At 35.8% G+C, this 15,317-nt stretch overlaps 1 protein-coding gene across 2 annotated transcripts in view; it reads right to left on the bottom strand.

The window, feature by feature from the left end:
• MARCHF1 (membrane associated ring-CH-type finger 1) overlaps positions 1–15,317 on the bottom strand; it is a 647,830-nt gene that overhangs the window by 254,396 nt on the left and 378,117 nt on the right. For both annotated transcript variants that reach the window (XM_033135185.1, XM_033135186.1), the window contains exon 4: positions 5,818–5,966. In XM_033135185.1, the coding sequence (XP_032991076.1) occupies positions 5,818–5,928 (111 nt within the window). In that variant the 5' untranslated portion in view covers positions 5,929–5,966. The remainder of the gene's footprint in view (positions 1–5,817; positions 5,967–15,317) is intronic.

Below are 15,317 nucleotides of genomic sequence, written 5' to 3'. Positions count from 1 at the left end.
TTATATATATGCATTACACACTTCTTGAAACCTTTCTTAGCCAGTCGCTCCTTCCATCTTTTCTAGAGCAGCAAGCACCTCAACACAGACCATGTACATAGAAGGATGGAAAATGTGCCCTGAGCCAATGAATAAATGTTTGAAAGTGGCAAATCTCCTCATCAAACACACAGAGCGACACAACTATAGTCTATTTATAGTCTCAAAGAATTACCATTGATTATAAAAAAGTAACTTTCTCTGGAGTTGTTGATAACTATCTAAAATGACATTTTTTCATCTCCCTGGTTTGAGTCCCATAGATTTTTTTCAATTCTATCCCTCACAAAAATCTTTCACCTTCTTGTTTCTAACTCTGAGAATCTCCGAATCTCCTTTGCTCTCATTTTCACTTTAATATTGAAACCCTGATTTGATTCAGGAAATCGCTTAAGGGTGTAGTCGATATAAGGTCCTTTTTTGTTTGTTTGTTGTTTGTTTGTTTGTTTTTAACATGTAAACTTGTGTTACAATAGATTTAAAAGAGATGTTTCTTCCTTGCTTATCATACAAGGGGCTCTCCTAGCGCTTAAGTTACAATTGTGAAGATTGACATTTACGAAGTTTCATCTCTCAAACCTCTCAGTGTTCTCATTCAATTTGAAAGCTTTTAAGCTAAATAAATATTTTCTGAATTTAAAAAATCAGGTAGTCTGAATTACCTTATAGATTAAAAAAGAAAAGAAAAACTGTTTTTCAATTAGGTCAGTTATTGAGAATGCAATGGTGAAAATGGCTATGAAATTGGACATATTTGTATCAGTCAATGCGGAGCACATAAAATGATCCAAAAGACACACATAATCGTGACATTATAAAGGCCCTATTTGTCCTTATGCCACAGTCCAATGTATTATTATCTCATTTACCATCTTTGTGCTTAGCCAAATGTACACAATTCAAAAAATGACTGTTTTCGGCCCCCAACCTGAGACAGACGTGGTAGAAGAGCCCTCTAGATTTAGACTCCTAAGATTGTTAGAACACCTAGCGTCACCAGTTAGTACCTAAGGAACTTGGAGCAAGTTTTTAAATGTCTCTATTCCTCAGTTTCCTTGTCCATCCAGTAGGGCTAATAATCATACCTACACTTCACTGGATTCCTGTGAGTATTAAAAACGAGAATATGTGTAAAATGCATAGAAAAGCTCCTGGCATATATTACTCAGCCATCTTCCTCCTCCTCATCATCATCTTTAATGGGGGTATGACATGTACAGGAAAGCCTCAAAGGTTCTGGATGACAGCAGCAGAGACATAATAAAAGCATGGGTACACAAAATGGAAATGTAGGACAAAATGCCACCTATCTCTCAAGGAAGAAACGCATTTGTAGTAGAGGTTGGCCATATGCTCTCAATTTCATAATTTCGGTGATATGAGATGACTCTATATCCCATCATCCTAACAGATACACTGAGGTATGCCTCTGGTTTCCAACCAATGGTACCAGGGTAGAAGGGATACACGTCACTTCCAAACCTAACCAGGTACCTCCATGATCACCGACTCCTGCTCTTTCCATTACGTGATAAACTCAGACAAGATAGTAGTCCCACGAGATGGGAGGAGCAGGGATCCCTGCATTCATTGTTGGAGAGTCAAATGTCCTGCATCGGACTGAGTTATGAGCAAAAGCAAATCTCTGTCACATGAAGCCTTTGAAATGTTTGAGTTTAGTCGTGACAGCTCCTATTCTTAATTTTTATACTCATGACTAAGCTGCTGTCACTCAGCTCTAAATGCATTCTTCTATATTCTGCTTTAAGATGCTGTGGCTGGGAACCTTCAAACCAGATTTCTCCTTTGACATTTACCTCTTGGTCAGGTTCTGCCGATGTCAGTGCTACAGGAAGCTAGAACACGGAAGGAGAAAGAAAGGGCTCGCTTCTTCTGGCTTACCCTCTGTTTCTGTGAGTGCCATCCCACTAACACTTCTTTAAGTCAATAGTGGAAGGTGGGTACAGTTTCTCATCTTTTTCCCCACACTCTTTGAACTATTAGGTTGGTGCAAAAGTAATTGTGGTTTAAAAAGTTAAAAATAATTGCAAAAACCACAATTATTTTTGTACCAACCTAATATCTTTACTGCACTGTCCCCTTCCTCCCATGTGAATATATAAGGGCTGAGCAGTGCACTCCCTTCAGGGGTCTGGATCAACTTCAGAGTTTACTACAGCAGCTGAGAAGGATCTCTCCTCAGAGTCTGCGGTGCAGGTCAGGGGCTTTTCCATCAGCCTTTGAGGCTACAATAACTCAAGCTTCCTCCTTGTGTTAATCCTCTATATGGATGGTTGTTACTTCCAGCAGTAAACTTCTGTACCTTCTTGACCTTTGATTTTTGCAGTCTTGCAACAGCAGATTAAATACTTTTTCATATTATATCCTCTGTTAAAATTACTGGGTTCTGCTTACCTGGCTGTACCCCAACTTTTCTAACTATTCAAATATAGAAATTGGTAGCTGAAGCCTGTGCTACCATAAAAAAAAATCTCAAATAGGTGGCATTTGTTTAATGGTTGAGCCACGGGTAGCAAGGAAATGGATTTCAAAGGTCAAAAAGCCATCTAGCTACATGGTGCATTGGAAAACTCTTGCATTGTAAAACTGCTGTTTGATTTAACTTGGGAAACAGACAGTGGGCCCCTGTGGGGCTGGCAACACTCAACATAGATTGAAAAACAGAACTTAATAAATGTATGTTGATTATTACTGGCTACATTCAGCGAGGTGTTTCAAGAGAAATGTGAGCTCAGAAACTAATTAGCTAGTATGGAAGAAGATCTGACACAGAAAGAGAGAATCCAGAAGTTTCAGAGATTATTGGACAAAATGTCTGGCTTCTTCTAAACCCCAAATGGTGGGACACGACACCAGTGCAAGCATTAAGTGACAAAGGTCCAATAAAAATGTACATATGAATAAAGTGACTCAGGGCAAATATACCATTTAGAGCTAAAGTGAAACTCAGTTGAACAAAGTAACTCGGGTAGAACATCAGGTTAAGGACATGGTCCTCCTGCCTGTTTTTCAAGACAATATCATCTTGAGAGAGATGCAGGAGAAGAGGAAGTCAAAGGCAACCAAGAAACAACTTTCCTAGGCAAATGGACTATCAGAAGGCAAATAGATCAGAACCCTATGAATGTTTCAGAAGACCATAGTAGTAAAATACCATGATCCCAGATATATGAGCCTTGAAATATTTAAGACTTAAAACAAGTCTTGGCCCCATAATTTTTCCCAAATGGGAAAAAATATTTAAGGCTGCACAACCCTCAAGAGGCACGTCAAAGATGGACAAGGAGAATAATAGAAAAGAAAGAACTTCCCGGGAGCATGTCCAGAAGCTAAAAAGAACCATGGACCGGGGAGATGGACAAAGCCTATTCAAGGATCCTCCCTGACATCCAGGTTAGGGAGACTTTATAATGTCTGTCTAGTAGGATTTCACCTCTGATTTCCATGTGTATCTGATTCTTTCTTTTTCCAAGCATGAGTATTTATTGTGGTTTCCCTCTTCCTTCTTCTTACCAGTACATTGGGTATAAATCCACGTTGAAAGCTAGTTGCAAAATACAGATAATTTATTCATACATGATTCACCATCATCATTATTTGATGAGGACAATGAATAAGCAAAAATCATGGACGTGAACTGAATCCATGACTGACTGAAATAATTTTTAGTTATCTTTCTTGGAATGTAATGATCCTTCTTCATGAAGGAGTGGAAACATGACATGACTATATGATGACTAGAAATGTGGACTCGGGCAAAGAGGGGCTAAGTGCTCACTAATTCCATTGGCTTTTCCTGACAACATAGATCCCTAACATTTACGAGCCCCCACACCTCCTACAGGGGGACCGTGAAACTATGTCCTGGCCAATGGAAGAATGTCCACACATTCAATGCTGCTTCACAATAGCCCATGCACAATGGACCATGTAGTCTCTTCCTTTTCCTCAGTGATATGAGAGGCCACGTGCTTAAGGAGACAGCATCACAAAATAAAAAGAGTCTCTATCTTTGCATCATCATTTGACAGTGAACCTCAAAAGAGAGCTGCCTAGGACACATGGATCATGACATAAGAATGAAACATTTGATATTTCTATGTTAAGAAACTGAGATTTTGAAGTTATGTTACAGTGCCTAGATTTTATCCCATCACATAGCATTAGATATTAAAAGATTAATAACTGGATTTAATTAAATTGGTAACTTGATGTCTTTTTCCCTTTACAAAAAGTATTTGAAGGAGAAGAAAATGTCATCAAGAGAGTGAGACAGTACGTATAGTAGAAAAAGCCTTGTCTTGAGAAGCCTAGGTTCCACTAATCCTTTTTCATTTACTAGCTAAGTGACACTTATAAAGCCAATTAATTTTTCTGGACCACAGTTTCTACACATCTGTAAAATAAAGCTAATATTAGGTTACCCAATTGTAAGAGAACGCCAGGACAATTATTGGCTCAAGGTTTTGATCTGCATTTCTATGAAAAAGGAATTAAGCATTAAAGCCACTCTTATGAAAGCACAGAAGTAACTTTTTTTATTTAAAAATTAGCTACTGCATGACACATGACAAAGTGCAGCTTTATGAATAAATATTGTGTAATACGTGTTTAAGTGGTGTTAACCCATGCCAAGCAGTTTTATTGAAAATAATAATTTACAAAAGGTGATATTAGAGAGCGATGAAGCAGTGCGGATGACATTTCAAAGATTTTATTCCCTAGAACTTTGACTTTTTAGTCATGTTGCTCACATTTCTCCATACCCTCCCCCCTCTCCCCACAATCTAAGGTGATAAAACTTAAGCAAAATTCCCACTTCTCTGTTTTGTCAACAGACAGTCTATTTCTTTGGATGGTTTCTCTTGATATCCACTCAACAATGTTTGTTCAAAATCATTATTTCTACATAAAATAATATAAATTATCAAGTAACGCAAAAGTAAAAAATAAATAAATAAATAAAAAATTTGAAAAACCCTAAAATATTTGCTCATATTCAATTCTGCATTCATCAACTGATAAAATCAAGGTTAATGAAAACACTTGTGTTCTTATAAACTAGTAAAACAATAATTAAAATAGATCTAATATGTCAAACTAAAATGCAGAGATTAAATGGAATTTTCCTTCCTTAAAATGAAGAATGTCTACATGAAGAGCATAAAAAACTCCTTTTGCTAATGAGTTCTCTTTTCTCAATCACTTTGAAATAATGGCTAGTTAAAGTCAAGCATTTGAACTTAAAGCAGACAACAAAACACAAGAGTATGTCATTATCTTGTCTTCAAATCATTTTTGCAGTTATTTAACTGAAAATTTGAAAATTATAATTTTTGAATCCTTTTTGCAAACATTTTTCGAATATATGTTAAAAATATACAGAAGGTGTGTTCTGATTCTCATTGTTTTTGAATAATTTTGTACTTGTTTTGCTCCATTGACTCCATTACACAAGTACAGAATGCAAGATATGAACTTTAAATATCTCTTTCAGGTCCCTAACATAAAGGAAGGGCAAAGAAATAGAAAGAAAAAGAAATTGTTGTTTAATCTGAATTCAACTCTGATATTATATGGCATTAACATATATCTATGAATAGTCATTAACTAAACTGAATCTATATGAACATAATACAAGTACAAATACTATTGTAAACAAGAATAATGTTTACTTAGAAAGTCATCCCTCTCCTCATTTCCTTTGCATTCCATTTACATACAAGCTATTTTGAGGTAAAATAACTTTTCACTCACCAATGTGGAGGTTTGTGAGGCATCAGCCAAATCCCCTGAGATCTCGGGTGTTCGCGTGTTGTTTGGGATTCTGTGAGGGTTACGGGCTATCGCTTCACACCAGCCCAGCATTTTCTCCTTCCTCTTATCCCTTTTCAATTTCTGAAATTCTGAAAATAATTTACATTCCCTGAAACAGGTCACTCTTATTAGTTGTCTACTTTTGGAAAATGTACATAATTGAAATTCAAAAAGCAAATGAATGAAATACCAATAGAGACATTTTATTTTACCCAGTGGTTATGGGAAGGAAAAGAATATGCCTATTATCAATAATATCCCAGAGCCACAGGGAATGAAAACAGTACACATCTATTCAAAGAGCCTAACAACTTTTATACCCCAATTTGTGACACTTCTAGATGGTAGAAATTCCTTGCATCAGGTTCTAAGTATTACTTTCAGGGATCAGTTTATAACATGAAGTTCTTAACTTGGGAGCTAAGAACAGACCCAGATGCTGATATAATTACATATTCCAATGACATCTAAAATTTGTCATAGATTTTCAGCTGATTGCCCTTCCAGATGCAGAATAAATTGAACACAGGCCACTGACAGGGATTACTCATTCTACCAATGGAATGATTATCTCCCTTGTAAAGTTCTGCCCACTAAAGGAGAAATTTTAGTGCAAGCCTGGTAAATTTAGTATATGACATTGAGCACCAGTACAATCTATTCAAAAGCAATATTTTTTTAAAAAATATCCTTACTATCTCATGAGTAAAAATTTTCCACAACTCCTTCTAGCTTTCCAGAATTTCCCATTTGGAGGAACTTTTCTTTTTTGTCTTTGAAAAAGTTGTATCAACAATGACTTTTAACATAATGGAGAAAACATTCTTTCCCTTTCAAAGTTTTATAGCCTACTTTTCCACTCCACCACCCTCAGTAATTAGAAATAGTTTATTGCAGGTCTTTAGTTAAATGCATTACAGTGTCAATTAAATATCAAAAATAATGTGGAGTAATTATTTTTCACAGCATCCAAAGCAATTAGCAATCTGGTGGTTTATAACATTTCAGGGATTCAAAATAGCACATTTCATAGCACTAAGAAAAGTAACATAAAGGTTGCACTAACAGATTGATGAGTTATTATCCTAAATGACAAAATACTCAAGTTAAATGGATCTGAACAATGTAAATAGGGAAGTTATATATTTTAAAAAAACGTAAGTCTAAGATACTCAAAGGAATGGATTTCTTAATAAGGCTGAACATCTAACATGAATGAATCATTCATTTGAGATACAGGGAAATGGTTAGGGAGCTTGAAAACAATTGTTTGAATGAGCAACAAATTATTAACACTTGCCATTTCCAACACATTGCTTAAGATTTTATTAAAAATTCTTATCTATGTTATACAAAATCTGCCTATCCAACTAATTTGTACTCAACAAAAAGTAAATATTTCTGCATTTCCCAGCACAGTATCTTGGTTATTCATCAGCTTTAAATTACATTTCTTGAAGTGTGCAAGAGTAAATGAAAATTAGTATCTTTATTCAAAGGCAAGGAGTGCAATGATACATAATGACCAAAAGCGTTTAATCAAGTATAAACAAATGTTCTACTTGTAAGTCATCTGCCATTTATTTTTTTTTAATTTTCACTCTATAATTAAATATCACTTTAGTACTTATAATAAAATGTTGAATTCATGCATAATAAACTAGCCCATGACATTATGATATCATTAGCACCCATTCTGGGATATGTTCTTAAAGGCAGCCAACTTCGTATTTCTTATTAAGTTTCTGAGATTACATAAAACAGTTTCATTTCATTTGCAGCATGCTTCTGTGGTGGGAGTGGTGGTGGTCACAATTATGTTCCTCCTTATTCAGTCAACATTAACCTATAATTTTTTATTGAGCTCCTACTATATCATAGGTACTGAAGTAGGTATGGAAGAGTCATAAGAGGAAGATTACTTTCATTTTTGATTTGAGTTGAATTCGTTGCAATGTTCTAGAGAATTTTAAACACCGAAAACAACTAGGATCATTCTGACTCAGTTTCCATTTGTAAATTTATTTGCTCACCTCCAAGGTGACTGCCTGCTTCTTTTCATCTGAGATGTCTTCCCTGAACTTGGCTTGTGCAAATCATTTCTTTGCACTGTTTTGTTGAATTGCTATCAACAAGTCATCATGAGAAGAGCTATTAAAATTTTGGCTATACCTACTAAGGTAGTACAGTAAAATGTCAACTGTATTCTAATTCTATTTTGCATGTAACAGTTATTATTTTAATTCTAGAATGATTAGACCTGCTAAATAATTCAACAAGTTAAAATATATACTTTTTTACCTAATAATGTATTCATAATAATCACTGAATATTCACCATGGACATCGTCCTCTCTGTTGTGGGAAAACAGAAAAGAATCACGGTACAAGGCTATGGCCTTGAAGACTGGAAAGCTTATAACTGAACTGCGACATATTCATAGGAATATTTACAAAGAAAGTTAAATGTATGAAATGGTAAGAGGAATCTACATAGCTTCAGTGCAGCTTTCAATACATGCATGAAGAATATACGAGAATATAAAAAAGACCTATGATGGGTATATTACTACATCAGCACATTCACATCATATTATAAGAGAGAAATTTTGTGTAATGACTTGCTCTGTATCATATGCACCCACTGACATTACCAGCCAGTCACCTTACAATAAAAAAATTTTATCTGGAAGAAACCAATGTTCAAATGGCCTCAAAAGAAGCAGCAGCATGGGTATAGGCAAATTGAAAAGAAGGGAGTTAGGGAAAAAGAGAGATTTACTGCCTTATCCCATAAATCCCTGTGGGTAAGAGACAGTGATGGTTGCTCAAGATAATACCTTCTTTTATGTTATCACAAAACAGTCAGAGGTCAGGTCATATTACAAAGAAATCTTTTTTTGCATCACTGATGATAAAGTAGAGATTCCAGAAATAGTTTAGGTGATTTGAGATAACTAAAAGGTTAATAATTGTTGACTGTTGAGCCTCTGCAGACCAGTATTCTTCCTACACAGGTCTGGAGTACTCATCATATTCTTACGTGTAAGAATGTACGGTCCGTCAGCACAGGGTAGGCAAATTATGAGAATTTATAATTAACCCTAAAGCACTTTAGACTGTAAGTATCATTAGTATTATATCAGAAGAGGAAAGTGGTCATTAAGCATTCGTGTTAATTGCTATCTAACCATTGAACCAAACTAATATGAGATGCAGCAATGAGCAACTTATTTAGTGATCACAGGAAATTGAGATTTAACTAAGCTTAATTTTTAATATGCTACTTCAAGCAGATATTTAATTTAATAAATAGGAGCACAGTGCATTCTCTGTGAACTAAATTGATAACAAATTAAAATTACGAAGAAAAAATTGCAAAGCAATGGGGTATGTCTCATGGAGGATAATTTATTTTTAATTCAGAACCCTGAATGCTTCCTTTGTGCCAGACACTGTGCTTGGAACTACGGGTGCAGGGATGAAAGAGATCCAGAGCTCAGACATAATAGGGACACTGACAAGTAGACCAACTTTGATAGCAGTGCAATGAGTAAGTACTATGAAAACTTTGAGAAAAGATGGTTGACTTAGTATCAGCTGAAGGAGAGGTTGATTTTGGATGACTTTCCAAAGAAAATAGAATTACAAATAATTTACATGACAAGTATTACTATTCCAAAGGCTTGTGCCACCACCAGCTGCATTGCACAACTCCAGGGGGCGTCATTCACATTGTAATCCATGTAAATAGCGCTGAGCTCCAAGAGATGTTCTTCATATAAAACGCCCTGTGAATGATGCACCTGGAGCTGTACAACATGGCAGAAAGAAGGCCTAGCTGATTTCTCCAAGTGAAGCTTATTATTCTTGCCTTATTGTACCCTGGTCTATTGCAATTTAATCTTAAAACAGGAACTTTTTCCCCCATAGGAAAAAAAAAATTCAATCCTCTGCCTCTATGTTGCTTCTCCATCTCCTCAACAATTTCCTTCCTAAAATTTGCCCATTCCATATCATATCCAGTAAGGTGCAGGTAAGGGGTGGGCCAAATACTTCCCCGCTTCACCACATACATGTACCTGAGAAAGCCCTCCCCACAAGCACACACCTCCTCTCGTACAACCATCCTCAATCTTGAATCTTAAGAATAGTCCTTGTCCAAAAATGTGAAAGGGTTTTTCACTTGAAAATTTGATGGCGTTGGCTATGTATTTCTTGAGCGTAGTGTCACTAAGAAATATGTCTCAACTATTGAGCACTTTCTTCCCCAGAATAATACTGAAGTTCAATTTCCATTTTCAAAGAAACAACTTGCAAATAAGAGAAGGAAGGAACAGTTAGGAATATGCTTCCTTTCCTCATTTAACTACATATCTCTGAGAATTAATGTTTGTTCCTTGGAGAGGTGTGTGTGTGTGTCTGTGTGTGTGTGTGTGTGTGTGTGTGTGTGTGTGTGTGTGTGTGTGTTCTAAGAGTACTCCCTAGATATTCAGAAAACTAGAACATGCATGCCCAAAACTCACACCAACTGCTACTCTGCAATCCTGTGTGGATGTTGTGAAGTATCACACACAACTAGGAATTGTTCCTGCAGACTTGGAAGTGCTAAAGACTACCAAGGACTACCTGCTGGGGATGACTTTTGGAAGCCTTTAGACCAGATCAGTATATTTGTTAAATTTACTGCTATGAAATGGAGATGTGTCCTGAGGGCCTTCTGGTTTCTATAAGTAGGATGTGAGGTTTCTCAAATGGAAAGAGCAGTTCATAGCTGTATTCTAGGATATGGAACACCCACTGACATAGAAGAGTGATAAATAATTGTTGATCATAAAACGAATGATAAAAAAAGAGTTCTTCTTTGAGTAAAGTTAGGAAATGGGAACAACCATAAGGTGACTCATAGTGAAGGTTTAAATTCCTCAGTGCTTTTTCTTGGACTATAGCAGAGATATTTTTAGTATACAGTTTTCTTCTTAAAAATTCTCCCTCCACCTTGCAATTCCTTTTAGAAGCACCAATCTTTCTGTGAAGTCTAAGTTATCCCAGCCTTGTGAGGAAGCCTGGGGGTGAATAAAGAAATGGTGCAATTAAAGGCTGGAGGGCTCTCAATCCCTCCTCTGTTGAGGCAGTGTAGAGAGAGAAGCTATTTTGGAAAAAATAGTTTTGGTGCCAATAGGAGCCATAACACTAAACACTGTTAGAAACAAGAGAAAAAGCAGCTTCCGGGAGGCAACTTTGGGAAAACTACAATAACAGTGACTCCTCCAGTCTGAAAATACTAAGGGAAGTGACTCAGCCAATGAAGAGAAAATCACACATGAATACCCACACCAGAGGTTGGGGAGTTGTTCTTTAGTGATGACTGTAAAGCTTTTTCATGAAATGGATCATGCTAGCTGAACACTCAGCACACACAGTGGACCAATATTTTAGGCATAAAACATGAAACGTGAGGGACTTCCAGTTTAATCTCTGACATGTAAAAAGTCCAGAAATCATCACCCCATCCTTACCAAAAAATAAACCTTAGCAAACTGAAAGTCAATGATTTTTCTTGGAATCATCAGAGAATGAGGTCGTAAAACAAACCCACCATGCCAAAATATGGAGAGACAGGTGAATACAGAGAAACATGGTCAGTTTCAGAATACATGCAGAGAAGCTGCAATAATTTTGATATATTATTGGAGGCACAATGTGACCTAGCTTGGGAATGAGATCCTGGAGACTGCATTCTTACTGAGAGCCCCACACTTTCCTGGATTTTACCAACAGAAAACTTACGTAGATCTCATGATGAATAGCAGAGCAAGATACCATGTGACACTAGTAAGGAGAAGGGAAGAGTAACCATCATGAAAAATAACAAAGAACTACTCTCCAGAGAAAATATCCCAGTGGTCTTATTAACCTACCTGGATAAAGGGCATTTGTCCTGCTCCAGGACTTTCTAGCCTTCTTGCCTCACTTAAGGTGGGGAGGAGAAGCTAAGAAACACTTGTGAAGGCCACAGCCCAGGACACAGGCCCATTAAAAGACTTAGATTTAGTCATAAAATTATACTTTCTCTCTGTTGTACTTTACCACCATACCAACAGGGCTTCACAACAATATCAGATTATAGCTTAAAGAATTTCAGGTACAAACTCTCTTTGAGAAAAAGTACTTACAGAGACTCAAAGTCAACAGGACAGACAAATGCAAGGACACTACAAGAATTCGAAGCATCCAGTAGCTATAGCTAGCAAACATTAAATACAGTCCAATTTCTAGCCAGAATGACCCAGAAAAGAATACATTGTATGTGGCTTTCAGCAAAACAATTAGAAAGCATACTAAAAAGTAAAGAAAAAAAAATCTGAAGGAGGCATAAAAAAGCATCAGAATCAAATTCAGATATGACACAGATATTGGAATTACCCAATAGGCAATTTAAGATATCTATAATTAATATATAAAGGCAATAATGGAAAAAGTAGATGACATTCAAGAACTGATAGGTAAAGTAAGGAGAGAGATGGGAACCCTGAGAAAAAAATCAACATGAAATGCTGGAAATCAAAACACTGTAACAGAAATAAAAAATGCTATTGAGGGACTCATCAGCTGACTGGACGTGTCCCCAAAAAGCATCAATGAGCTTAAAGATAGAACAACAGAAACTTCCCAACTGAAATGAAAAAAGAACAAAAAAAACCCCACAAAAAAAACAAAAGAGTAGAACATCCAAGAAATGTGGGATCATTTTTAAAAAGATGTAACATATGCATAATTGGGAGAAAAAAAGAGATAACAAAGAGGAAGAATTATTTGCAGGATACAAGATTAATCACTTTCCTATATACTGTCAATGAACAATTGGAATCTGAAATTAGAAAAAGCAATACAACTTTCAATAGCCCCCAAAAATAAATATTTAAGTGTAAATCTAACAAAATTGATATAGTATCTATATGAAAAACTATAATATTTTGATTTTAAAAATCAGAGAAAATTTAAATAAATGCAGACATATTCTGTGTCCATGAATGGGAAGACTCACTATTGTTAAGACATCAATGCTTCCTAACTTGAGTTATAGATTCAGCACAACTTCAATCAAAATCCCAGCAAGCCATTTTGCAGATATTGACAAACTTATTCTACAGTTTATATAGAAAAGCAAAATACCTAGAATAGCCAATGTAGTGAAGAAGTATAAAGCTGAAGGAATCACACGACCTAGTTTCAAAAGTTTATACTGTAAAGTGAAAACAATCAAATCAGTGTGGTATTAGCAAAAGAATACACATATGAAGCAATAGAACAGAATACAGAGTTCAAAAATAGACTCACAATTTTAATTAACTCATCATTTGAAAAGAGCAAAGGCAATTCAACGGCAAAAAGATTGTCTTTTCAATGAATGTTTCTGGAAGAACTGGACATCCACAGATAAAATATCAAATCTATACACAGAACTCTACACTTTTAACAAAAATTATTCAAAATGGACCTAATTTAAATGCAAAGCTATAAAACCTCTGGAAAAAAACAAAGGAGAAAATGTGGGTGACTTTACACTCAGCAATGAAGTGTTAGATACTACAATAAAATGACAATCCATGAAAGCAAAAACATTGGCAAGTTAGAATTTATTAAATTCTTAAAATTCTACTCTGTAAAAGACTTAGAACAGACTGAAAAGTCAGGGAGATAATATTGAAAAATGCCTATCAGATAAAGGCCTTGTATCTAAAATACACAAAGAACTCTTAACACTCAAAATTAAGGAAAAAACCAACACAATAAAAGATGGGCAAATGATCTGAACAGACATCTCACCAAGAGGATCTACAGATGGCAAATAAACATATGAAAGTTACTCACCATCATATGTCATTAGGAAATTGCAAATTAAAACAATGAGATACACTGCAGCTCTATTAGAATGGCTCAAACCCAACAACCTGATAATACCAGATGCTGGCAAGGATGTGACTCAACAGGGACTCTCATACATTGCCGGTGGGAAAGCACAACAGTACAGCCACTTTGTTAAAGAATTTGGTAGTTTCTTACAAAGATAACATTAGTCTTACCATACAGACCAGCAATTGCACTTGTAACTAGTTACCCAGCTGACTTGAGAACTCTGTTTCCACAAAAACCTGTACACAAACGTTTATAGTCGCTTTACTTGTAATTGCTAAAAACTGAAAGCATATAATGCTAAGCGAAATAAGTCAGACAGAAAAAGCAGAGAACCATATGATTTCACTGATATGTGGTATATAAACCAAAAACAACAAAAGAACAAGACAAACAAATGAGAAACAAGAACTGATAGACACAGACTATCAGTCTTTAGTGGTTACCAGAGGGTAAGGGGGTTGGGGGTGGGAAATGAGGGTAAGGGGGATCCAATATATGGTGATGGAAGGAGAACTGACTCTGGGTGGTAAACACACAATGGGATTTATAGATGATGTAATACAGAATTGTACACCTGAAATCTATGTAATTTTACTAACACCAATAAATTTAAACACCAATAAATTGTGACCGCAATAAATTAAAAAAAAAAAAAACTGAAAGCAACCAATATATCCTTCAATCGATGAATGGATAAACAAATGGCGGTGCATCCACATAACAACATACTATTCAGAAATACAAAGAAATGAGTTATTAAGCCACAAAAAAACATGGATGACTCTTAAATGCATAGTGCCATGTTAAAGAAGCAGATCTGAAAAGGGCTTGTTTATATATGATTCCAATTATACGACATTCTAGAAAAGGCAAGACTGTAGCAACAGTAAAATGATTAGTGATAGGGCAGTGGACTATTCTATATGACATTGTAATGATGAAGACACTAGACTACACATTTGCACAAACCTATAGAATGTCACAGCACAAAGTGCAAACTTTGAAATGTGAGCAAATTAAAACATATTACTTAAGAGGTCAGGAAATCCCAAGATGGAATGAGAAAGATACAAGCTACATACATTACAAATGTATGAAACAACCTTACTAAAGAGGGTGAGGGGAAATGTGCTGATCTAAATAACTTTAGAAATGAGCGGAGCCTGTCAGATGAAAGCAAACAGATATTGTATACAGGCACTGTGCTCTAGCTGTTGAAATGCTTCCCTGTAGAGGTATGGATTAACAATTCTAATACGGCTATACACACACACTGGAATTGAACAATTAGTAAGTGATTGGCAGGTAGTGAGGGCCAGGTTTCTCAGTGTGGGAGTGGGAGGTTACAGACAAGCACAGGGAGCAGCGCATGCCATGTGGGATTAGAGATGGAGATATCAGTACGATTAGAGTTGGAGACATCAGTATGAACTCATGTTTAGCTTAATAAAGATACGTATGATTACATATAGAAATATTTATAACCATGTGCACATACACAGATATATATATATATATATA

This window comes from Rhinolophus ferrumequinum, chromosome 18 (genome assembly GCF_004115265.2).
Source record: "Rhinolophus ferrumequinum isolate MPI-CBG mRhiFer1 chromosome 18, mRhiFer1_v1.p, whole genome shotgun sequence".
NCBI classification, from domain to species: domain Eukaryota; kingdom Metazoa; phylum Chordata; class Mammalia; order Chiroptera; family Rhinolophidae; genus Rhinolophus; species Rhinolophus ferrumequinum.
This window is presented reverse-complemented; position numbering and strand designations above follow the sequence as displayed.